The sequence below is a fragment of the Silurus aristotelis genome (genome assembly GCF_946808225.1).
Source record: "Silurus aristotelis genome assembly, chromosome: 26".
Taxonomy (NCBI): Eukaryota; Metazoa; Chordata; class Actinopteri; order Siluriformes; family Siluridae; genus Silurus; species Silurus aristotelis.
Window position 1 is genome coordinate 3045595 of NC_139599.1, and position 24000 is coordinate 3069594.

A 24000-nucleotide genomic window follows, 5' to 3' on the forward strand; every position below is an offset into this window, starting at 1 on the left:
TAAAAGACGTGAACTCTTGTAGTGAGTCATAGATTTAGGAGCCACTGAAAGTTAGTCACAAGTTAGGAGGCGTGACCTCTGGTAATAAATGGCGTGGCAAACAACGTGTTCAGAAAGAACGACAGATTTAAATATATTCTTTACACTCTGCATGAGAGGTACATTATATATTTTTAAAAGAGGAGACACTAATAGTGATGAATTGACGCTTCAATTTTACAGTGAAATTCTTTCCTCGCAAATATACATAAACATAGATGGCCACATTTCGAACCGATTTTTTACATCTGTTTCATTCGCACTAAACATCTGTACACCACCATGTTTACCTGACCGTTCCCTGACCTTCCGGCAGGCCGCAAGAATCCGTGTGTGCGCACGTGTGTGTGCGTGCGTGCGTGTGTGTGTGTGCGTGTGTGTGTGTGTGTGTGTGTGTGTGTGTGTGTGTGTGCCTGTGAGCAGATGGACACTGGTGATAATGACACACTGCAGAGTGACAGTAACAACAACTAATCAGCGTGCTGGTAACCGCTGCTGCGAGCTGCTGATCAGGCAACAGTTTGAGTTTGTGATTTATTATTCAAACCAGACTGGAGAATTTACAGACGGTAAACTGGTCCTCGATCAGCGCTCTCAGGCCACATCTAAAACAACAGACGACACAAAAGAATAATTGCGGGTCCCTTACCAAGCTCGAGGAGTATAAGTTGGGCCATTGCCAGGGCGTTGCCTGCTTCATTCTCTGCCACACACTGGTAGAATCCTTCATCCGAGCTCACCAGGCCCAGAATCTGCAGGTTCCCACCATCCTGGAATCCAAAAAAAGAGGGATTTATCACAGAAAAGTCTGTAGAATACATTTTGGAAGCACAAGGAACCAAAGAAAACGGAATCGAATTGGTAAATGTGCCCCTAATCAGCGCATTAGATTCGAAATGACAAAAAAGGTTGATGTGTCTCACCACGATCTGAAAGTAGTCACTGGGGATGACCGCTTCTCCATTCTTCATCCAGCGCACGGTGGGCTGAGGGTTACCAGTCACCGCACACTCCATCTCGATGTCCGAGCTCTCGTAGGCGTACGTGTTGGATGGGTAGTTCAGAAACTGGGGCGGCACTACGGAACAAAATACAAACATAGTACAATTTTTTTTTTTTTTTTTTTTTTTTAAATACACCACTGAGGACCCTGAGGTAAAAAAAAAAAAAAAGCCTGGCCGTTTCAGGACAGCATCCAGGTTAGCATCGATCTCTTATGACGTGTTTGATAATGTATACAGCTCGGAGACCAACCAGCCATGAGCTTACACACACAGCTGCCAAATCTGCACTGGCATATTTATCTTCACACACAGTCCTGAGTGTTCTCTGATGGTTCTTGGAGGGAATCGAACTGGCAATAAAGCAGTAGCCGTCTGTGCTTCAATGCTAGATTTTAATAATTTTAAAAAATGCAATCATTCATTCGAATGGATCGTTCTGACGTTTTAACTGCAGTGATTTCAGAATGACGCGTTGTGTATATACTGTATTTGCGGTATGAATGTTTTATGAAGTACTTAAGTACTTGTAGCTTATGAAGTGCTCCATTAAGTATAAAACATGGAATTGCACAGTGATTGTCCGGTACAACCCTGATCTCAATCTAGACAGATGTTCTGCTGTGGAGAAATGAAAACTGAGGCTTTGATCGTGGCTGCTGGTTGGTTGAATACGCTTCTAAACCTGAGCATCTAATTGGTTGATTAAAAAGAAGGCGTGGCCAAGCCAAAGTATCGAATACTAAATGTGATTCATCTAGGTTTCTCTTTTCTACGATTATGTCACGATCTACCTTTCCCATCAGCCACTGCACATACTGTCACATTACTGTCTGTGCATTGGATTCATATTCATGTTAATTAGCACGTGTATATAAACACATGGTCCACTGCACTCGTCTCTCAAATGTCATTTCATGGATGGTGTCTTCACGCTGAGGTTTTATGTGTGTAGTTTTGTACTTTGTGCTTCCGCCTTGTTACCTGACAGTTCACATCATGGTCATATTAAGCGCACATGTTCTATGCGAAAACTGGAAACTGGAGAAATAGCTAGGGTCTGTTTCAGGACAAAATCTGCCAAAATCTGCCAGCAAAAAGTCTCAGATATCGGATCCTGTGAGATCAATATTAGAAAAGAAAGTTACTTTTAAAACTGTCTGCATATCGAGATTACAAGAGAGAATTGATTTTCATTATACTTATGCCGTATTTACAATATTTGTGATTTTTGTATAAAAAAGTGCAACTTTTGTTTGGATTCGAAATAAAATATAAATAACTTATTTGATCTGTATTGGCTAAAAATTTTCAAATACCCATGATCAGCACCCCTGGAGCACAGAGAGTTAAGGGCCATGCTCAAGGGCACAAGAGTGGCATCTTAGCGATACTGGGGCTTGAACCCCTGACCTTCTGTAAATTCCCCTAGGACTGATTCCCCCCCGTACTGAGTGTTGGATACAGGCTCACGTCTTTGTTTTGATTCATGTCTGGGTTTTATCCCTGTTTTGATTTGTCATTTCCTTTATGTATCTTTATTGTTCACAGAAGTTCTCACCTTTGATTTGTCTGCCTTTTGTGTCCTTGTTAAGTTGCTGAACTCGTTCAATCCCTGTCGCTTACAGAGCAATTTCTATTTCACGTATTATGTTTCACGATTCCACAGCTTTTAATTACATTTGGTTTGGTTTGCTGATCGCACGACCCATTGCTTACTGTTTGATTCTGCCTGTCGTATTGGATCGTATTGGATTGCTTGCCTGTTACTCTTCCCAGCATCTGCCCTCACTATTATAACACATGTACACAATTCAAATGTAAAATGAATTCATATTCAAATACACTTTTATGGAAAAAACAACCTCTTATATATATAAAAGTGAAGAACACTTTGCCAGATGCCAGGGTCTCTCTGGAAAAACCCAGTAGCCGAATAATCGAAGGTGAGCACATTGCCCTTGCCCAGAAGAATGCGTCACTCTGTGTTCTTCTAAGTACTCAAACAGATTACCAAGACTTTGCTACAGGTTTCGCCCCTTAACCGAAAGCAACAGCTGCCTCAGATCCCACCGCAGCCAGAATGAAAGAGTTGTGGACGGAATTTTAGAACAGGATGATCCGTCCTGAGTCTCCAAACATGATGGAAACCTGGAGATTAGTGTGTGATTGGATTTGAGTAGTCATGCTCGATGCGTTTGGGCGCAATGTTCAGGCAGGCCGGGTTACGGCACACGGTCACGCATCCATCACCCGGGAAATCCGGCGGAATATTGGAAATATAATCCGCTCATAACTTCCCATCCCAAAAGGAGACGCGACGCTTTGCTTGATGGAACCGCTCGCGGATGGCATAAAGGCTTTAAATCCTCCGACATCATTTCTTTTCATCTCGGAATAACACGTCCCTCAATAGGGAACAGGGGGTAATAAAAATAAATGCTGCACCGGCGCAGGTCTCCGGATCCACGTGGAGATACAGAGTCCCATTTCAGCGGGAAAATTACTTATTGATCTCGTCCTATCTGCCTTCTTCCTCTACAGACGTGCTTCCGCTTTCCAAACGATGACCGCTCACTGTTGTCAGCTGTCCAACATGGGCTCGATTGACACGTGAGATGTGCCCACGTTGACGCCACAACGGTGTGAATATGTTTTTATAGATTCAGAAGCACGGTGAGAAGTGATGGGGTCCAGGGCGAGGTGGGAAAGAACGGCTTTTAAACAACATGGGCGAGATTTACACGTTTATACAGCAGAAAAAGAGAGAGAAAGATAGAAAGAAAGAGAGAGAGGGGGGGGGGGGGGTCATGTGTTCCAGGTCACAGAATAGCCTTTGGGTTTTCTCTAAACTGGTGTAAACTGGTCACCTGACAGTCTGCCACATCTCCGTGTCTCACCTCCAACTTGAGGTGACAGACGGGGGATGCGGGTGAGCTCTATTGCTCTTATCACATCTCCACATCACCCCATCTCTCTATCCCTCCCTCCCTCCATCCGTCCCCCCTTCAATGTGGACCTGCCGGACTCTCTCAAACCCGAGCTGACGGATGGTCCCACACACACACACACACACACACACACACACACACACACACACACACACACACACACACACACACACAAACAGACACACACACACACACACACACACACACACACACACACACACACACACACACACACTAATCTGTCACAACAGTAAAAGGAGAAACCAGGAGGAGAAAAAAATACGTCCATTGATGTAGAAAAAGTGTGAAACAGCAACTGAGAATGAGAAAGAAAGAGACAGACGTGCTGCATATCAGTATCCTGAGGGTGTACAAATATTTGCATACAAATGTTTTACACAAACTCTCCAGATCTTTCTTTCTTTCTTTCTTTCTTTCTTTCTTTCTTTCTTTCTTTCTTTCTTTCTTTCTTTCTTTCTTTCTTTCTTTCGTTCTTTCATTAAATCATCTAAATAATTGCACCTTTATAGAAAGTCGGAGCTCAGAGGTTAAAGCTCTTGGTTTCAAGTCCCAGTATTGCTAAGCTGCTACTCTTAAGGGCCCCTGAGCAAGGCCCTTAAGCCTCTGTGCTCCAGGATCTCTGTATTATGGCTGACACTGCGCTTTAACCCCAGCTTCCCAACATTGCTCTGAAAGAATTTCACTGTGCTCAAATGATAAGTATACACAATGCACATATGACAAGTATAAAGCATTTTTCTTAACAATGTCTATTCCCTCTTTTTTTTATTTCTCAGCTCAGTGCAAAACTTTTCGATCCCCAGGATAATAACCAGAAGCGTAAGCAACAAAAATGAAGCTGAAGTAGATCTTTCTCTTGCACCTTTATTCCTCTTGAGAAAATTTCATTTGTTCTTTGTTCATCATCATGATTTCTGAATCATTACTACACAGGACTGCAGAGGGGCTGAACAAATGATGGTAAATTTCCAGAAATTTCTATGAAAACTCCATTTGGGGAACTTCGGAAAATATGGGAATGTACAGGAATTTTAGGGAATTTATTGGAATGAATTAGAAATGTCAGGAAATTGTAACCTATATCATATACAAATATAAATATAAAAAAATTTTTGGTCATACGCTGACATGCATATAAACTAATACAGATAAAAAAAAGTCATTTTAATAATATTATAATCATAATTCTTAGTATAATTATTACAGCTTACACACAGCACAAGGACATTTTAAACATACACTTATGTAATATTTACGTAAATACTCGCCAAGATGGATGTTTTTTGGATTCAGGAAATGGTGTGTTATGTTATGAAAAAACGCACAATGCGTGTAGGGGCGTGGCCCCAGTGGCCCCCGTGTGCTGTGGGCATTTGATTAATAAATCTGCAGGGTAGAAATTCAACTAAAATTGCATTAAATCTGGTTAAATCAAACTATGTTTAAGTTTCCTGTCAGAGGCTAACATGCAATTTTGTACATTTCCAGTTTATTCCTATTAATTTTTGTTAATTCCTAATGGAAAGGTTCCGGTCTTGAAAATTCCCATAGATTTGCAACCCTATCTATACATAATACGCCTCCGTATACAAAATGATAAACTAAGCCTTTAAGGGGTTGCCTATTTTACTTTGTCCTAATGGGGTATACAAACTTTTGCACTCAACTGTAAGTACTAGTTATTCATTCTCAACCTGCCAACAGTATAAAGAAAGAAGATGGAGTCATACAGACATAAAAAACAGATGAAATAGAGAAATGGCCTCTGTCAGAAAGCAAAGACACTCAATTTGCTCTACTCACATCATTTAATTAAACACTCTATTAACCATGCTCATATTTAGCTCTGTATACACACACACACACTCACACACACACAGTCATACAGGGCCTCACAGCTGGAGTTCACACTCATTCCCCTCTCTCTCTCTGAGCTCTTAAATGCTGCTCTCCACAACGCTCCTAAGCTCACATCAAACCGGATGAAAGGAGGAAGCATTTATCCCTTTTTTTCTCCATTCAGGCCTCCCACAGACTTTACTGAGTGCTGAAGGATCGATTATCCGGAGACTGTGACGGGCTCCGAGCTCCAAAAACACACTGCTGAAAATACAAATCTACTGTATGTGTGTGTGTGTGTGTGTGTGTGTGTGTGTGTGTGTGTGTGTGTGTGCGGGGGGTGTGAACAGTGCAAACTTGTCCGGATGAAATTACTGAGTAGGCTGTGTGTGTATGTGTGTGTATGTGTGTGTGTGTGTGTGTGTGTGTGTGTGTGTGTGTGTGTGTGTGTGTATACAATCTCTCTCATCGCTTCTTCCGTCTCGCAGAACTCATAATAGAAGGCAAAATACACCCCCCCCCTTTTTTTTTATTGTCAACATGGAGGCGGTCTGTTTGTGCTACACGTCAGCATCGATATGTCATTAGCCGTGCTGCTGCTTTATCAGTAGCGTATTGTGCTAATTAAACCCTAACGATTTCCATTAAACTGCAATCCCCTCCTCTTCCACCCGGGGTGAGACACTAAACCACCAATTACTGGGGGATCAAATGCTGCTGGCGCTACAACAAGCGCAGGCCTCTGGATTTTAATAATTGAGCAGATTTGTTAGGAGTATTACAATTGAAGTTCATTTATTTATAATAGTGAACTGTAAAATACAGAGATGTAGCACATAATATGGTCTGGCTGTAGGCTCGTACTCAGAGGCTCCGCCCCCCTCACAGCAAAATAAAATGTATTAGCTATTTAACTATACTTATATATATATATATATATATATATTTTTTTTTTTTTTTTTTTTGAAGCAAGAAGCACCAAATCCAATCCCCCGAGTCTGATTCCAAAACCAAGAATTAATTAATTTGACCGCTTCAATAGTTTACTGAAATGTACTGAATTAAAATATGGGATATGAAGAATTTCACTGTGATATGTTTATGTTTATGAAAATGTACTCTTTATTAATTGAAATTTATGGAATTTGGCAGATACCTTTATCCAGGATCTATTCCAATTATCTGAGCAGGTAAGGTTTAAGAAGGTTCAAGGACCAAAATTAAAAGTCCAACATCTTAAACACTGAGCCAAAAATAATACGCTAAAATATCCACAGTCACATTTTTTTTTTCTGATTAACTTTTTTTGAGAAACCATGATAATGCCTTAAATACATAATTGAACCCATATATAAATATCCAAATCAGAGAAGAGTTGAATAGTAAAGGAAATCAAAAGTAAAAAAATTAATAACAATAATAATAATTGCGGCAAATCAGTAACATTTTTAATTTATATTTATTATGAAATTGATCATATAAAACCAGGTGCTAGCTGTTGGCTATTGCTAAAAGCAGTTGCTAAGCAGTTCCTTGTACCTTTTTGTATTCTTGAATACATTTGTATATATAGAATATTTCAAGTATCTTTCAATTATATATATATTTTTATATATTTTAATCTGAAGCAGTCTCTGGCAAGAGAATTTTCTCTGGGATTGATAAAGTTCTGTCTTGTCTTAGCTTGTCTGGACTCAAAACCGTTAGCTAACAAAACACTCCTGTGGTAAATGTAGCCAGCTAAAGAAGTACTGTTGTCTTTTAAAGCTATTGCTGAGGTAAACTCGGTAGCGCTACAGGAGTAATGGAGTGCTCTCTGTCCCGAGTTCTTTATCAACGAGACAACAACTTTCTCGCTATTGAAAAATCTTCCCATTAATGTTATAAAAAAAAACGTAAAACAATCACAAGACAGATGGCCAGATGACATCAGATAAAAAAGACAGAAGCTGAGACGGATATTACAAACAAAACAAAGCTGAGACAAAACGAAGCTCAGGTGATTGTGTGTGTGTGTGTGTGTGTGTGTGTGTGTGTGTGTGTGTGTGTGTGTGTGTGTGTGTGTGTGTGTGTGTGCGTAATACAAAAAGTGCCATTAGCATGACAAAAAGCCGGAGCAGGACAGAGCGGCTCGTTTTTTTATATAAGCTGATCTTAATGACTCTCTCCTTTTCCCTATTCACATGGAAATCGGCACGTCACGCGTTTGAATAAACATCTGCTGCATGCCTGAGTGTGTGTTAATACCGTCCCCCTGCTGAGGGGTTCCCGAGGGGCATCAGTGACAGCCTGTCTCACCGCTGGTGACATTTTCAGCCCTATGACTCCTGCTGTGATGGTGTGTGTGTGTGTGTGTGTGTGTGTGTGTGTGTGTGTGTGTGTGTGTGTGTGTATATGTGTATAAGGATGCAAACCTCCCTGGAATGAGGTGTCAGACCCCATCGGAAGAGCACGGGGGCTGTGTAAATACAGCATGCATATCGCATACACGCCTTTTTATGACTCAAGATCTCAATTTGTATTCTCAGACAATGCTGCATTATTAATAACTCACAGGGACAACAAAACAGCCACGCAGCCGCTATTCCACTGTGGATTAAGGATTATACAGGCTAATTATTCCGGTTTTGGGAGGGGGAACAACATCAGAATAACAATTTCTACAGACCGGTCTTGTAAAGCCGGATTTCACGTTTCCGTCCTGTTTGTTTTTGAGACTTTGTGACCCTTTTTTTCATCCTTCAAACTACAATTGAAATCCACAGTTTTTTTGCCCTCTGCTAAAAGTAAACAGTAGCCATGAATCACTGTGGTGGTCCAATCAAGGGTAGAGCTTTTTTGTTCTATCAGTATGCATACTTTTACCTTGAAATGTGAATATAGTGTCCCTCTAAAGGATTTATGGATGTATCTACATAAAAAGATCAAAGATTCATACTGAAGGTTTTAAATCTGAACAGAGGAAAGAAGTTTCATCTATTTGTCTTTGACAATGGGGCGTCTTCTTATCTAGATTGCATTAAGAGTAAAAGGTTTAATACATCTTCTATAAAATTGCTCCCGAGGTCACGCGTCAGGACGTCACATTTAAACCGGCCCGATATCTTCAAAAATAAAAGTGAGGCTAAAAATAGACCAATGACAAGATTGATTTTACAGCCCCAAGTTTAGTAAGACAATCTATATGTCCAATTCAGTCGAGGTTCAATGGTTGGACGAATGTTGGATGAAAGCTTTAAACGAACGAATGAAGTAAAGCATTGGATCGGTGACATTTTATTTTCCAGGTTATTGTGCAACTGTCATTCTTCTGGCAGGACGCTCAAGCTTTCAGGCCCTGTCTCATTTCCTCATGCCACACAAGGAGCTCATAAAGAAGCCAATAAAAGTCCTTTCTACTCGATGAACTGAATGATCTAAACTCATGGGACAATCAGTTTACATAGCACGAGGAGCTGAAAGGAGGACATCATCTGGTGACATTCGCAAAAGGTACAAACTCTTTTGGCGTGGTTCCCCCAAGGCGCGCATCTTTTGTGTCACCGAGGTACCAAGTGCTCCTCGAGAAGCGCTGCCGTATATTTGTTGTTTGGGTTGAGAACAGAAATGCACTTGTACGTGAACACAGTTCACCTGCTTTTGACAGCGAGTGCATGCCTGAATTCTTATTTACGCCTTCGCTCTGGCAATCCAGAATGTGACACAAACAAGCCGGAAGACAGCGTTGCTGCGTCCCCATCCCATTGCTTTGACGACTTGTCAAATCTTTGTCACAACAAGCGACGATCGAGGGCTCGAGAAGACATCAGACAGAATTAGAATTACAAAATCGTAAGCAATGCCAAACAAACCAAACAGACCCCTGATAAGGTCAGAGGGGACGCAGTTCTTCAAAATACTATCCGTCAGGAGAAGGAGTGGACGGTAACTGAATATGAACATGCATTTGGTTGGCAGAAGGCACCTTCATTGGATAACAGCTTGAGATTTCAGGAGTGTGTTAGGACTCGCATGAGTGGAAGGTTTTTATTTTATGTGTGAATGTAAGTGAGCGATCAGGCATGAGCTTTGTAGGAGAATTAAATATCTTATTTATCAGCAGGAAATTCATTCATCCTTAGTAACTACCTGGTCAGGGTAACTGTGGTTCCATGTGGGCTACTCTTTTCATCCTTAATAACTACATGGTCAGGGTCATAGCGGTTTCAGTAGGCAACTATGTTTATCCTTAGTATCGACCTGGTCAAGGTCATAGTGGTCCCGCTTAAGCTACTACTACTTTTACTACTTTACTATGTTTTGGGAAGTAGCGACCAGTCAATTTGTTAAAAAGCATAACATTTTTGTACAATTAGCTTGGGTCGCTATGATCGACAGAGTAGTGTGATAACATCATCCCCAAACTCCCCTGTCAATCATAGCGACCTGAGCTAATTGTATCTATGAGCCTTGTTAATTTTCTTTCTTTCTTTCTTTCTTTCTTTCTTTCTTTCTTTCTTTCTTTCTTTCTTTCTTTCTTTCTTTCTTTCTTTCTTTCTTTCTTTCTTTCTCTTCACACTTTGCAGTGTATACACTTGTTTTTTGGCAGTATCTTTCTTCTTTTTTTATTTTGTCAAATTTTTCTTTCTTTCTTTCTTTCTTTCTTTCTTTCTTTCTTTCTTTCTTTCTTTCTTTCTTTCTTTCTTTCTTTCTTTCTTCCTTCTTTTCTTTCTTTCTTTCTTTCTTTCTTTCTTTCTTTCTTTCTTTCTTTCTTTCTTTCTTTCTTTCTTTCTTTCTCTTCACACTTTGCAGTGTATACACTTGTTTTTTGGCAGTATCTTTCTTCTTTTTTTATTTTGTCAAATTTTTCTTTCTTTCTTTCTTTCTTTCTTTCTTTCTTTCTTTCTTTCTTTCTTTCTTTCTTTCTTCCTTCTTTTCTTTCTTTCTTTCTTTCTTTCTTTCTTTCTTTCTTTCTTTCTTTCTTTCTTTCTTTCTTTCTTTCTTTCTTTCTTTCTTTCTTTCTTTCTTTCTTTTTTTCAGAATCCAGCAGATATCTCTTTCCTCTGTGTATGTTATACTGTTACATATGTATTAAACTTCACTCTTTCTAATTGGTTGCTATTGTATGAATGTACTATGCAATAGAAAAATCCCATCCCCTGCTGATTTGGCCACACCCACTTTTGCGATGCCACCATTACTATTCATTAAAATAAATACAAATACTGTCAAAGCAGCTGTTTTAGAAAATCACCTTCTGGCCAATCAGAAGCAAGACCTGTAGAATTCAGCAACACAAAGGTAATTCATGCGACTGGGGTCTTGTGACCGACTAGCATCATCTCGCTAATGATTATCCCTACATAAAAGAAAAATAGGGTGATATCTTTAAAACTCTCAAGAGTTTGACTCTAGAAATTGATCATTATCACCCCACCCCACCCCCCTGGGTTTGCAGCAGGCTAAGATGCCATCACAAACACTTCGTCTGAAGGCTAATGAGTGCAGCAGCATTGAGAACAATCGCGACCACCAGTCGAATCGTTCTTCTCACTAAGGAATCGCGCGGCGCCGCTGATCGATAGCAACTTCTCTGCGACAACCCAAACTCATGCATCAAACTGAAGAGATGGAAAGAGAAATGAAGGTGGTGAGAGAGGAAAGGCTTTGACATTTTCTTTTGGTCAATTAATTAAGCCATTGAAAGAACCTTGTGAGGAGCGCTGGAGTCATTATTATCGCAAATAACAAACATTCATTATCACAGGCCAGCGCTAATACAGGAGAACTGCTTAATAAACACGCTACGTGGACAATTAATCTGACGCGCTGTCTCGGGAGACGCATAATGTCAAGTCCATTAAGGAGCTCGCTATGTGCCTGGTGCACGAGTAAATTTTTTTAGGGTTCACTTCATGAAATTAAAAAAGACCACCAACACGACCTACAGCACAATCAACTGCAATCAGAATTCACTATGAATTAACTGTCGATTTGCATCGTTTTCCAGTTTTATTGGTGTAATGTTCACATGATCGAACACCAACTCCCAGAATACAGTGCGGCCTACAAACATGGCCACCAAGAACTACAACACACCACCATCAAACACTTTCACCACCACTACAGCCTGTTCTTTCTTTCTTTCTTTCTTTCTTTCTTTCTTTCTTTCTTTCTTTCTTTCTTTCTTTCTTTCTTTCTTTCTTTCTTTCTTTCAATCTCCACATTCATTCATTCTTTCTTTTTTTCTTTCTTTCTATTTTTCTTTCTTTCTTTCTTTCTTTCTTTCTTTCTTTCTTTCTTTCTTTCTTTCTTTCTTTCTTTCTTTCTTTCTTTCTTTCTTTCTTTCTTTTAATCTCCACATTCTTTCTTTCTTTCTTTCTTTCTTTCTTTCTTTCTTTCTTTCTTTCTTTCTTTCTTTCTTCAACATTTACTGAATATTCTTTCTTTCCTTCTTTTTTCTTTCTTTCTTTCTTTCTTTCTTTCTTTCTTTCTTTCTTTCTTTCTTTCTTTCTTTCTTTCTTTCTTTCTTTCTTTCTTTCTTCAACATTTACTGAATTTTCTTTCTTTCTTTCTTTCTTTCTTTCTTTCTTTCTTTCTTTCTTTCTTTCTTTCTTTCTTTCTTTCTTTCTTTCTTTCTTTCTTTCTTTCTTTCTTAAGACTTCTTTGCAAAGTAAACACTTGTTTTTCTACAGTCTCTTTCTCTTTATCCCTTTCTTTAACAGTTACTGAATTCTTCCTTTTTTTTTTCTTTTCTTTATTTCTCTGGATCTGTGAGGATCTCAAATGTTGAGCTATTTTATGAGTTGCTCAGTAGCTCCTAGTTTTATAACCATAAAGACTGTATAAGACTGTAAAAAGATCATTACTTATAATCCTACACTCCAGTGCTCATGTTAAGTTCTCTCTAGAATGTGTTCTGTATTGTTTAAAGACTATGATCACACTCTTGATGTCACCGAAATGAGGATGGGTTCCCCTTTTGAGTCTGGTTCCTCTCAAGGTTTCTTCCTCATAACATCTAAGGTAGTTTTTCCTGGTCACAGTCACCATGGCTGCTCATCAGGGATAAATACACACCATTTACTTTACTGTTAAATTCTGTAAAGCTGCTTTGAGACAATGTCTGTTGTGAAAAGCGCTATAGAAATAAACTTGACTTGACTTGATTTCTTCTCTTGCTACCCACCTTTCAAAGTGTACACCCTGCTGTTTTTCCCCTTTCTTTCTCTCTTTATCTCATTCTTAAATTTTTAATCAACAAATATTTTTTTTTGTGCTTTCTTCTTTTTTCCCCAAGATTTTTTTAAAACTTCTAGATTGTCCTTGAAAATCATATCACAGCAGTTTTTCAAAGAAAACCTCTAAACTTTTGCTTTTTGAGAGACACGTGCACGTTCCCTTTGTTTCTATGCAAAATAAAAATGATTTTCTTTGACCAAACAAATCTATAAATGTCCAAACATTCCACTTTAATTTCATAAAAAAAATCCTTTAGTATGAAGAACAGCTTTCCATGAGCTCAGCATCCAGGCAGATCGTTTCTCCAAACATTCAGCTAAAACAGTGAATAGTGAATAGTTTGGTGTAAGTTTACGTTCTGCTTTTAAAGTCCTTCAAAATCCTTAACAAGCCTAAATGCAAATGAATAAACTTTTAATGAGAAGCCTCTTTAATAAGTCGTCCTGTTCTCGGCGTAATTATACAATTTTGTGTTTTTATTTTAAGTAGACGCTTCTTATATTCACATCACGACTGTCTGAATCTCCAAACTCAGATCAGAAAAGCTGAATGATATTCCTCCTCTTTCCCCCTGTGCCACCCATCAGATGTTCCGTGTCCTCGCTCGGCGCTGCGGCAGCGTTGTGACGTTTACGAATCGACTCGAGGCCACAGGCTTTTCAGTCGGAGAAAGTCGAGCGGTGAGCGATGAGGAGATTCAACGGCTTTTCTGACGCTATAACATAAAGGTTTTTCAAAAAACGGCATCGAGAGCCTTGGAGTGAGCAACTTCTCACGGCCGACAAGAGCGCAGAGAAACGCATTTATACCACTTCCAGGCCCAAGACGAGGCGAATAAAAAAACTGAATAAAAACGCAACTCATTTATTTCCCTTTACAGTCAGTGTTTAGTTAATAAATCACTGTACAGGTGCTACTTCATGTTACTACTACAGGTTCTGTGTGTGTGTGTGTGTGTGTGTGTGTGTGTGTGTGTGTGTGCATGTATGTGCGTGTATGTGTGTGTGTGTATGTGTGTGTGTGTGTGTGTATGTGTGTGTGTCTCTGTGTGTGTCTGTGTTTGTATTTGTGTGTGTTTGTGTTTGTGTGTGTGTGTGTGTGTTTGTATGTGTGTGTGTGTGTGTTTGTGTATGTGTGTGTATGCGTATGTCTGTGCGTATATGTACAGTATATGTGCATGTGTGTGTCTGTGTGTATGTGTGTGTGTCCGTGTGTCTGTGTGTGTCTGTGTGTGTGCGTGTGTGTGTGTGTGTGTTCTTTCTTTCTTTCTTTCTTTCTTTCTTTCTTTCTTTCTTTCTTTCTTTCTTTCTTTCTTTCTTTCTTTCTTTCTTTCTTTCTTTCTTTTCTTTCTTTTATTCAAACTTTTGTTCAAATTTTTGTTCATGCTCCGAGTTCTTTCTTTCTCTGTCTCTCACTCTCAACTTTCAATTTTTCTTTGTTACAGAAGTAAACACCTCCTTATACCACCACATGCCTCCTTATGCAACCTCTCTCTCTCTCTCTCTCTCTCTCTCTCTCTCTCTCTCTCTCTCTCTCTCTCTCTCTCTCTCTCTTTCTCTCTCCACTATTACAGAATAAACAGAAACACACAGGTGGGAGTGTGTAGTGCAGTGTGTTTAGGGTCACAGAGGTCACATCAGGGCTGGAGAGAGTTCTCTCTTTCTCTCTCTCTCTCTTTCTCTCTCTCTCTCTCTCTCTCTCTCTCTCTCTCTCTCTCTCTCTCGCTTTCTCTCGCTCACTTTCTCATTGAAAATTCATGACCTGCTCCTGAGATATTGCAGGAGACTGCAAACAAAGCTGGTGGGTTTAATAAAAAAATAGGGGCTGGGCGTTAATCTGACCGAAAAGAAGCGACGGGAAAGAAACGAAAAAATAGCAGGAGAAATCTGGTATTAAGGAGGTTTGAGAGAAAAGAGAGAGAGAGAGAGAGAGAGAGAGAGAGAGAGAGAGAGAGGGAGGAAAAATAGTCCAAAAGCTGCACTATTGTATTAAACCATGCTAATAACAGCCTCTTGCTAACTTTTGCTAATAGCGTAGCAGCTGTGTTTAGCGATGTGTTGCATTAGCGTTCGCTCTCTTGTGAAGAAGCAGCAATTTCTCAGTTCTTCCCTCCACACAGGTGCTGATCGATACGCTCCTCTCAGCCATGCTTCCAACTCTGTAAACACAACCTGCTGTTTTTCTTCTGAACTATTTTCCCCACACACACACACACACACACACACACACACACACACACACACACACACACACACACACACACACACACACACACAGGCAAGGCCGAGCTGAGAGGGGAGAGGACATTGCCATTACACCCTATAAATCACTAGCATCTCAGCTACACGTTATGGGTAAAGAATTAGCATAGGTTATTTCAGGCTACGATTCATCTCCGTCCTCATCTTTCAGAAGGATGCTGCAAGAGACGTAGCGTAGCAGACTTTTTCCACATCACATTCGCTTTGAGTTTCGTTCCATTGCATCATTCTTCACCTTTGGTCATTGAAATTGCATGTTATGTTTGTTTGTCTCGTAGGAATGTAGAACAAAGCTGAAACCAAGATAGCATGCGGTTAGTATAGCGGGACGATCACTTTTCGGGACAACGGCGCGTTCAGCAGCAGAGAAGTTTATGTACAGAGACGCGTTTTGAACTCCTTTGTTTTTTTTCTGCTTTGCACCACACAAACAGACCCGCGGCGAAGAGCCGCCATGCCGCAGGCTGAGGACAAACACAGCTGGGAAGCAGAGTTATAGATTCATATCCAAGTCATCAAGACGGTTTTTTATTGACATATTTCTCTATTTACCCGACTCTTAATCTTTTTAATTCCTTCCTTCCATCCATCTATTCATCCATCCATCCGATTTCTAAATAATGTGTATTTTTTCTTCCTTCCATTAATTCTTTCTTATATTCAGTCAAATGCATTCTTGCTTTTCCTCACTTCCCTCCTACATTTTTGTTTTTCTATCCATTCTTTCCTTCCTTCAACCCATTTCTTCCCCTTTTCTCTCCATTCATTCGATCCTTCTATTCCTTCCTCCCCTTCTTTCTTCTCCATTCTCTCCATCCTTTCCAATTTAAAACATCTCTTCCATCCTCTCCATCCCCTCGCTTTTTTTTCCTATCCCCACCATCCTCTCCATACCCATTCATCCCCTCCACCCGCTTCAATACCATTCCTCTTCTTCATTCTCTCCCTTCGTTTCATCCCCTCCATCTCCTCATTTTCTTCAATCCAATTGATCCTCTCCACCCACATCCTTTTCATCCTATCCCTTTTCCACATTTTCAGCACCTCTGTCCTCTCAAATTCCATTCATTGTCTCCATTTTTCCTTTCGTTTCATACCCTTGATCTCCTCATCCCCACTATCCTCTCCACTTTCATTCATCCTCCTCATCCCCTCCCATCTCTTCATCCTCTCTAGTCTCTCCCTTCTTTTTATCCCTCCATCTCCTCATCCTCTCCATCTTTTCCAATCCCATTCATCCCCTCCATCTCCTCATCCTTCTATTTTTCTCTCCATTTCCATTCATCCTTGCACTCATACAGGAATTTAAACTCGGGTTTACAGGGTTACAGGTATGAACTCTTACTACACTTTACTCCAAACACTTTCAGCTTTAAAGCACAGGATATGGATTACAGCCAAACCACAGCTAAACCTCCAACCTCACCCTCTCTCCCTGAAATCTGCTGGAACTCAATTATCTCTCTCATCCTGTTGTGTTTCTCAGGCTGAGATGAAATCCACAGAGTACCTATTGACCTGAACTGCCCAGTCCTAGTGATTGCCTTTCCTTGAATTGTTAAAAAGGTCAGTTTTAGAAACATTTTCAGAAACATTGAAGAGGACGGAAGCTCGGGCAGCACAAGGTACAGATCATCTTTCTATATTTTGCGACGCTGCTCATGCTGACCTTTCAGAAGCTTGTGCTACAGTAGCTCTTCATTCTCTCACAGATTTAAACGTCGGTGTGATGATCGCCTACCAAGCCACCAAAAAATCTCTTTTTTAAAAAAGAACTCATATGCTAATGAATGTGTAAGTCAGGGGAAAAAAGACATTAAAAAAATAACTAAAGAAATATTAGAACACCTGACTTTCCCAGCCACATGGGGTTCCTCCCCAAACGGTTATCGCAAATTTGAAGACATTACATTTTTCCTTCACTTGACCTAGAAGACCCAGACCTGTTCCAGCATGACACTGCCCCTGTGCGCAAAGCCAGCTCTTTGAAGATCTGCTTTACATGGTTTGGAGTGGAAGATCTTGAGCTTTGATCTCAACCCAACCGAACTTTTTTGGGATCACCGCAGTCAGTGTTCACATTGATCCCAAAGTCCTCCTCAACTCACCTACATCAGTACTTTACTAACAACCTTGCGGCAGAATGAGCACAAATCTCCATAAACACACTCCAAAATCTAGAGGAATGTCTTCCCAGAAGAGTAAAGGTTATTATAACAGCAAATAGGGACTCAATGTGGAATGAGATGTTCAAAAAAACACAGAAATCTTATGGTCAGGTGTCCACAAACTTTTGCCAACATATTTAATACAATGCCGAACAACAGTTTGGAAACACCTAGTCTTTTTCTTTCTATGCAACAAACTCTGTAATTTAATGGGATGACGATGTACTTTGACCAACCAAATCTATACATTTCCAGATGTTCCACTTTATGGAGCATGAAGAACAGCTTTACACACTCTCAGCATCTGGACAGTTAGTTTTTCTCTAAACATTTGGCTTTAAAACTTGCCAAATCTTTTCTTCACTAGCTGGACTTTTTATTCTTGTGATCCAGTTTGTCAGTTCAATAGGATTCAGGTGCAGTGACTGTGAAGGTCATTGAATGATAGATTTCAGCTCATTGTCTTGTTGTACGGTGAAGTCGGTTCCGACGAGCCGCAGTCCAGACGGAAATGCATTGGTGTATGTTGAAGTATGGAACGGTTGCCATGTTTGTTCAGGATTCACCCTGAAAAACCTTCACTGATATAAAACAACCCCAAACCATTATTCCTCCTCCTCCATGTTTGACTGTGGGTGTGAGGGCAGTCTGCTAACATCTTCTCTCCTGTTCCCCAGCTTACACAAATTCTTCTGTTAGAGAAGAAAACGTCACATTTGGTCTCCACAGAACCTTTTCCCACTCTTTCATTATATCATTCTTGTCTGTTTTTTTGTTTGTTGCATAGAAACAAAAAGAACATGCGCTCTGTACGTCTAAAAAAACATAAAGGACAAAGCGTTTCCAAACCTGTATCAGGCAATGTATAATCAAAGTGAAAAAAAGTAAAATCATACCCATCTAAACATATCTGTAAACAAACACCTTCTCAAGACCTAGGAGGTCATCAACTAGCTTTTGTTTAAAAAAAAACAAACAAAAAAAACAACAACAAGCAAGACAAAAGCAGCAATGGAAGGCGCTGCAGCATGTTATGCTAATGAGAGCTGCTAAGAAAAAACAGGCTGGTTTTGGCTTCTGCTGCCGGCGTCAATATCGCTGATGCGAAACAACCTGCAGTGAATATTTTATCAGAGGATCCTGCTTTTAAAGGCCTGCAGTGAGAAAAGCATATCCTCCGGAGAAAATGTTAACAAGTCCATATTTACAGCCTGCAGGATTTCCCCTCTTCTCCAGAGAGAGCGCTGATCTCAGATCTGCCTCAGCCTGAGCACGCACAAACGCAGTGTGTTACAGAAGCATTTCTTGCAATTCTTTAGCAGTAGATTATGGTGTTTTTAGGTACAGGACGTCTCTAGCGGCTCTCGTTAGCTCGCTACATCGCTAACACTAGTTGGTCAATAGACAGAAGCTTGGAAAGAAACCTGTTTTCGTAATGTATTTAAAAAAACAAAAATGATGTGACTTTTGAACGACCATGAAACAAGGTGTGAACTCACCTAGCACAGAGAGCTCACAGGCGGCAGTGATGTTCTCGTTTTTGTTATAAGCCACGCAGCTGTACGTGCCCGAGTCGTCGTCCGTGATGCTGCTGATTAGCAGGTTGCTCCCGCCGAGCAATGAGTACTTCCTCGATCTGAGAAAAGACAAAATATTACACACCATTTTATTGTGATCGCTTTTGGTTAAGTTTGTTTTTCTTTCTGATTTTCTCGATGCATGGTGGTGGTTGCACTTCGCTTTAGGATGCCCTACAAGCACATTATTACTGCTTGTTGTTGATACCGTAAGAAACTGAGCTGAGGTTTGGAGAAACTATAGAAGATATTAAGTGTATATTAGGTCTCTAAATCCCCTCCAACACTCTTTCTTTCATAAAATGGATACTCTCTTTATTTCAGTATATAAGACCCAGCTCTCTTACACACACAATTTTTCGCAGCAGACTTCACCTGATTTGGATCATCTCGCTGCCTCTCATCCAGTAGAAGGAGGGGGTCGGGTAGCCGGAGGCGGAACATTCCAGCACGGTGTCTTTGCCCTGTAGTGCTGTGACCTTCATGGGCCTCTGGAGGAAGACCAGACTCCTCACTACTCCAGGCTCTGTGCAAAACAAAACATGAGACAGGAAACTGAAACACCGCAGCATGAATGCAACCTCCTGGCAAGCGATTTTCATTTAATTTGCAATATTTGGTGGGAATTTTTTGGTGGGAAAAAATCGCCTGCTCGCATCGGAGATGTAAACACAAACAGGACAAAATATACACTCTTAGATACAATGACAAGGTTTTGTGAGCACTCGAGTTTGACTGAGAAAGTCCAAAAAAAAGAACCTCTGTGTGTGTGTGTGTGTGTGTGTGTGTGTGTGTGTGTGTGTGTGTGTGTGTGTGTGTGTGTGTGTGTGTGTGTGGGTGTGGGTGTATGTGTGTGTGTGTGTGAGAGATGTTTATGTATCTGCATGAATCATATATGTAGTCAGGGAGCTCCCATTAGAAGTGCAGAGTCTTGGTACTTGATTACCGCGACAGGAAGGAGCCGATCCTTATTTAGCTCTGATTTCTCTTATGTAAATTAACCAACACAATTTATGATGTAGAGAGTGAGTGTGTTTGTGTTGTGTAACTGAGTTGTAAGGAGTGTGTGTGTGTGTGTGTGTGTGTGTGTGTGTGTGTGTGTGTGTGTGTGTGTGTGTGTGTGTGTGTGTGTGTGTGAGGGAGTGTTTGCGCATGCTATTGAATTAAATGGCGCTACGGGATTTCTGTAAATCCAAACCTCTCAGATCCAGCAGCATTGATTCATCGCTTTTTAGGGTTTTGCACTTTAATGTGTGTGGTTGGAGGCAGTGGGATGAGCAGCTTAATGTATTTCTGGACACAGCATGAATAATCCAGGGAAACCACACCAGCTGTCAAGTGTTACACAGAGCCAAAGGACCACACACTTTACCGCCCTCCATCGGTCTTCTCCTACATCCTTCTTTGCCCTCCTGCTCATTTTAACACCCCATTCTACCCCCCTCTTTACTCTCATATGTGTTCCTGGAACCTCTTACAATCACCAACACCCTTCTATACCATCCTACACACATACCATATTACACCATTCTACACACTTATACCATCCTGCACTACCTTACACCCTCCTGCACCCTCAGACAGCCTTCTACACCGTCCTATACACTCATACCATCCTGCACTACCTTACACCCTCATGTACCCTCAGACAGCCTTCTACACCATCCTACACACTCATACCATCCTGCACTACCTTACACCCTTATGTACCCTCAGACAGCCTTCTACACCATCCTACACACTCATACCTTCCTGCACTACCTTACATCCTCCTGTACCCTCGGACAGCCTTCTACACCGTCCTATACACTCATACCATCCTGCACTACCTTACACCCTTATGTACCCTCAGACAGCCTTCTACACCATCCTACACACTCATACCTTCCTGCACTACCTTACATCCTCCTGTACCCTCAGACAGCCTTCTACACCGTCCTACACACTCATACCATCCTGCACTACCTACACCCTCCTGTACCCTCAGACAGTCTTCTACACCGTCCTACACACTCATACCATCCTGCACTACCTTACACCCTCCTGTACCCTCAGACAGCCTTCTACACCGTCCTACACACTCATTCCATCCAGACCACCTTACATCCTCCTGTACCCTCGGACAGCCTTCTAAACTTTTCTACACACTCATACCATCCTGCACCACCTTACACCCTCCTGTACCCTCAGACAACCTTTTACACCTTCCTGCATCCTCGTATACCCCTATACAGACTCTGACACACTTCTACACCCTCCTGCACCTTTAAACATCCTTCTACACCCTCCTGCAGCACCCTACAGCCTCCTGAACCCTTAGACACCCTTCTTGCACCCTTGGACACCCTTCTTGCACCCTGCTACACATTCCTATACCCTTTCACATACCCCTATACTCTTGCACCAATTTTGCATAATCCTGCTCTGTTCTATACCTTTCTGGACTCTTCTACAAACTCCTGCACCCTCTTGCACAATCCTGCCCCCTCTAATTAACCCATACGCATTCTTGCACAGTCATGCACCCTGCTATACCCTTTTATACCCTCCTAACACTCACACACACTGTTTTCTCACTAATTACACACCCATAGATACTGCTATAAACTGCTATAAACTACACATTCCTACACACTCCAAAAACCAGCAGGAAAAGTGAACTCGAGACAGAAACGAGGCTCATTAATCAGTTTTTAAACCCACGTTTCTGGACTCAAGCCCCTTAATCCCCACCACATTTTTCTTGCTTGCGAAAGAGTTTAATAAATACACAACGAGCTGGATTGGATAAAAAAAACATCAAATCCGAAATATGGCAGAGCTGAGAAATCCCGAGTTAAGAACTGTCAGAATTTACCGGGAGAAGACTCTTATCATCGACAGCTATGAAGGCTGATGCCTGCTTTGTGGTCGGACAGATAAAATGCGGCTGAACTAAACGTCAGATGTGAAAAGTGAGCCTCACGCAGCTGGAGAGTGATGAGAGGCTTCGGATTGCGCAAACTTGCAACAGAAACTTCATCAAATCATTTTGAACAATCTTTGCATTAAGTATAAATTACATGCGTGTGACAGAATGCAAGTTTTGGAAATCTTCTGATTCCTGTCTGACTGATCAAGGTTGGTACTCACCAGGTAAGACCCTGAGGTCAGCGTCTGTGCCTGTCCGAGCGCTCCCCGGGTTCTCGGCCAGGCATCGGTAGGTGGCAGCATCAGGAGGTTGCACCTTGCTGACCTGCAGTGAGCCAGAGGGCAGCACCACCACCCTGCTGTCAGGATCGAAGGTCAAAGGCAGCTCGTCGCGATTCTTCTGCCAGCGCACTACAGGCATGGGCTCGCCCGTCACCTCGCAGCGCAGCAGTGCTGTGTCACCCATGTAAGACGAGACCGACTCGGTCGGGACCACCACCCGTAAAGGACCTTAAAGAGAGCAGGGGGGATTCAGAGTTAGAGATTTAAGATACAGGTATCTTAGAATTATTATTATTATTACAGATAATAACAAACATCATCACACATTGTTAGAGGTTTCACTGATGCTTTAATGCTTTTGCTGCCTGTTATTTTAGCGAAATATTCTAGCATATTCTAGTTTATCTGAATATACGAGGTGGTATCAAAAGGTCCCGAGACTTTGTTTTGTAACACGCCAACAGATGGCAGCACAAGGCTGCACGCACAGTCACAGGGATCACAAGGAGCGTTTACTGTAAAATCCTTTGCTCCATTATAACTAATTGTAAGGGTTTCGAAACAAGCTTGTACTGGTTACAATCAATGGCCCAGGGTTGCCAACTACTACTTCCAAAATTACCCTTTTCCCTGCACCACCCTGTATATATCTCATATATATTCACGTTCATTGGATCAAAAATCTGACGAGAAGCCTGAAGTGCTGTTTCAAATCAAAATTGTAGCAAACAGACAAAGTTGTATAGATATTGAATGCCTATAATCCTCAAAACGTGCATTTCATCAAAACATATAGTTCAATCGTATAACACCGAAGTATGAATTCCTTTCTGAACTCATATATCTGGAAAAGATTTAACATGCTGAATAGGTGGTTAAAATGTTGGACTTTGAATCAAAAGGTCATGAGTTTAAATCCCAACACCACTAAGCTGCCACTGCTGGGCCCCTGAGCAAGGCCCTTAACCCTCAAGTGCTCAGTTCTCTATATAACATTGTTGAAAGTCAGGAAAATAACAAGAAAAAGTAAGTCAGTATTTAAATTCTAATGAAAAATCTAGCTGCTGTTACATGCTGCAGTCCAATATCTCGCTGGGGAAGTCCAATTATTTTGTAGCTAGTGCAGATGAAGTGTGTGTCCTGGTTGCGAAAGCCTGCTCGTTATCAGCGTGATTATTGTCAACATTATACCCTTAAATGCCTCCAATTATACTGCGAGTTACTCACACAGCATGAAGTGCTCACAAAAAAACCACGAATAAATAAATAAATAAATAAGCCAAACCCAGAGTTTGTAGCCAGATATGAGCTCTTTATTAGTCCTCTAGCTCTAATCCATTTCAGTCAGTGAGAGTGAGACGAATGACGAAGCAGGCCACACTGCACTGGAGCATGAAATCGGAACGCTCAGACTTGTGCATTAACCTTCGCAGTTAATCTACATAAACGAGTAAAAGATGCGGATGTACTGGAAGTGAAAATGTGGAAATGTATTTGAACCAAATAACTGATTTTCTTTTCACAGAAATAAAATCATTGATCTGTTTATACCACTTAAAACTGGATTGAATTGTAACAAATGGACATTTGGTGTCCTCTTAAGGTTTCTTCCTTAAGGATGTTTTTCATTTCCATGGTCAACACTGGAGATAAACTTATAAGGAACCAACTCATTGTTACTAAATGTATACATTTCACCTTTATAAACTCGTTATCTTTGTAAAGCTGCT

At 40.9% G+C, this 24000-nt stretch overlaps 1 protein-coding gene across 4 annotated transcripts in view; it reads right to left on the reverse strand.

Annotated features, from left to right (window-relative positions):
• Nucleotides 1-24000, reverse strand: part of dcc (DCC netrin 1 receptor) — a 242443-nt gene that overhangs the window by 103072 nt on the left and 115371 nt on the right. For all 4 annotated transcript variants that reach the window (XM_083531092.1, XM_083531093.1, XM_083531091.1 and 1 more), the window contains exons 3-7: nucleotides 22211-22498; nucleotides 19454-19604; nucleotides 19001-19137; nucleotides 963-1117; nucleotides 689-809 (exon numbers count right to left, since the gene is read on the reverse strand). In XM_083531092.1, coding sequence (XP_083387218.1) covers nucleotides 689-809; nucleotides 963-1117; nucleotides 19001-19137; nucleotides 19454-19604; nucleotides 22211-22498 — 852 coding nt within the window. The remainder of the gene's footprint in view (nucleotides 1-688; nucleotides 810-962; nucleotides 1118-19000; nucleotides 19138-19453; nucleotides 19605-22210; nucleotides 22499-24000) is intronic.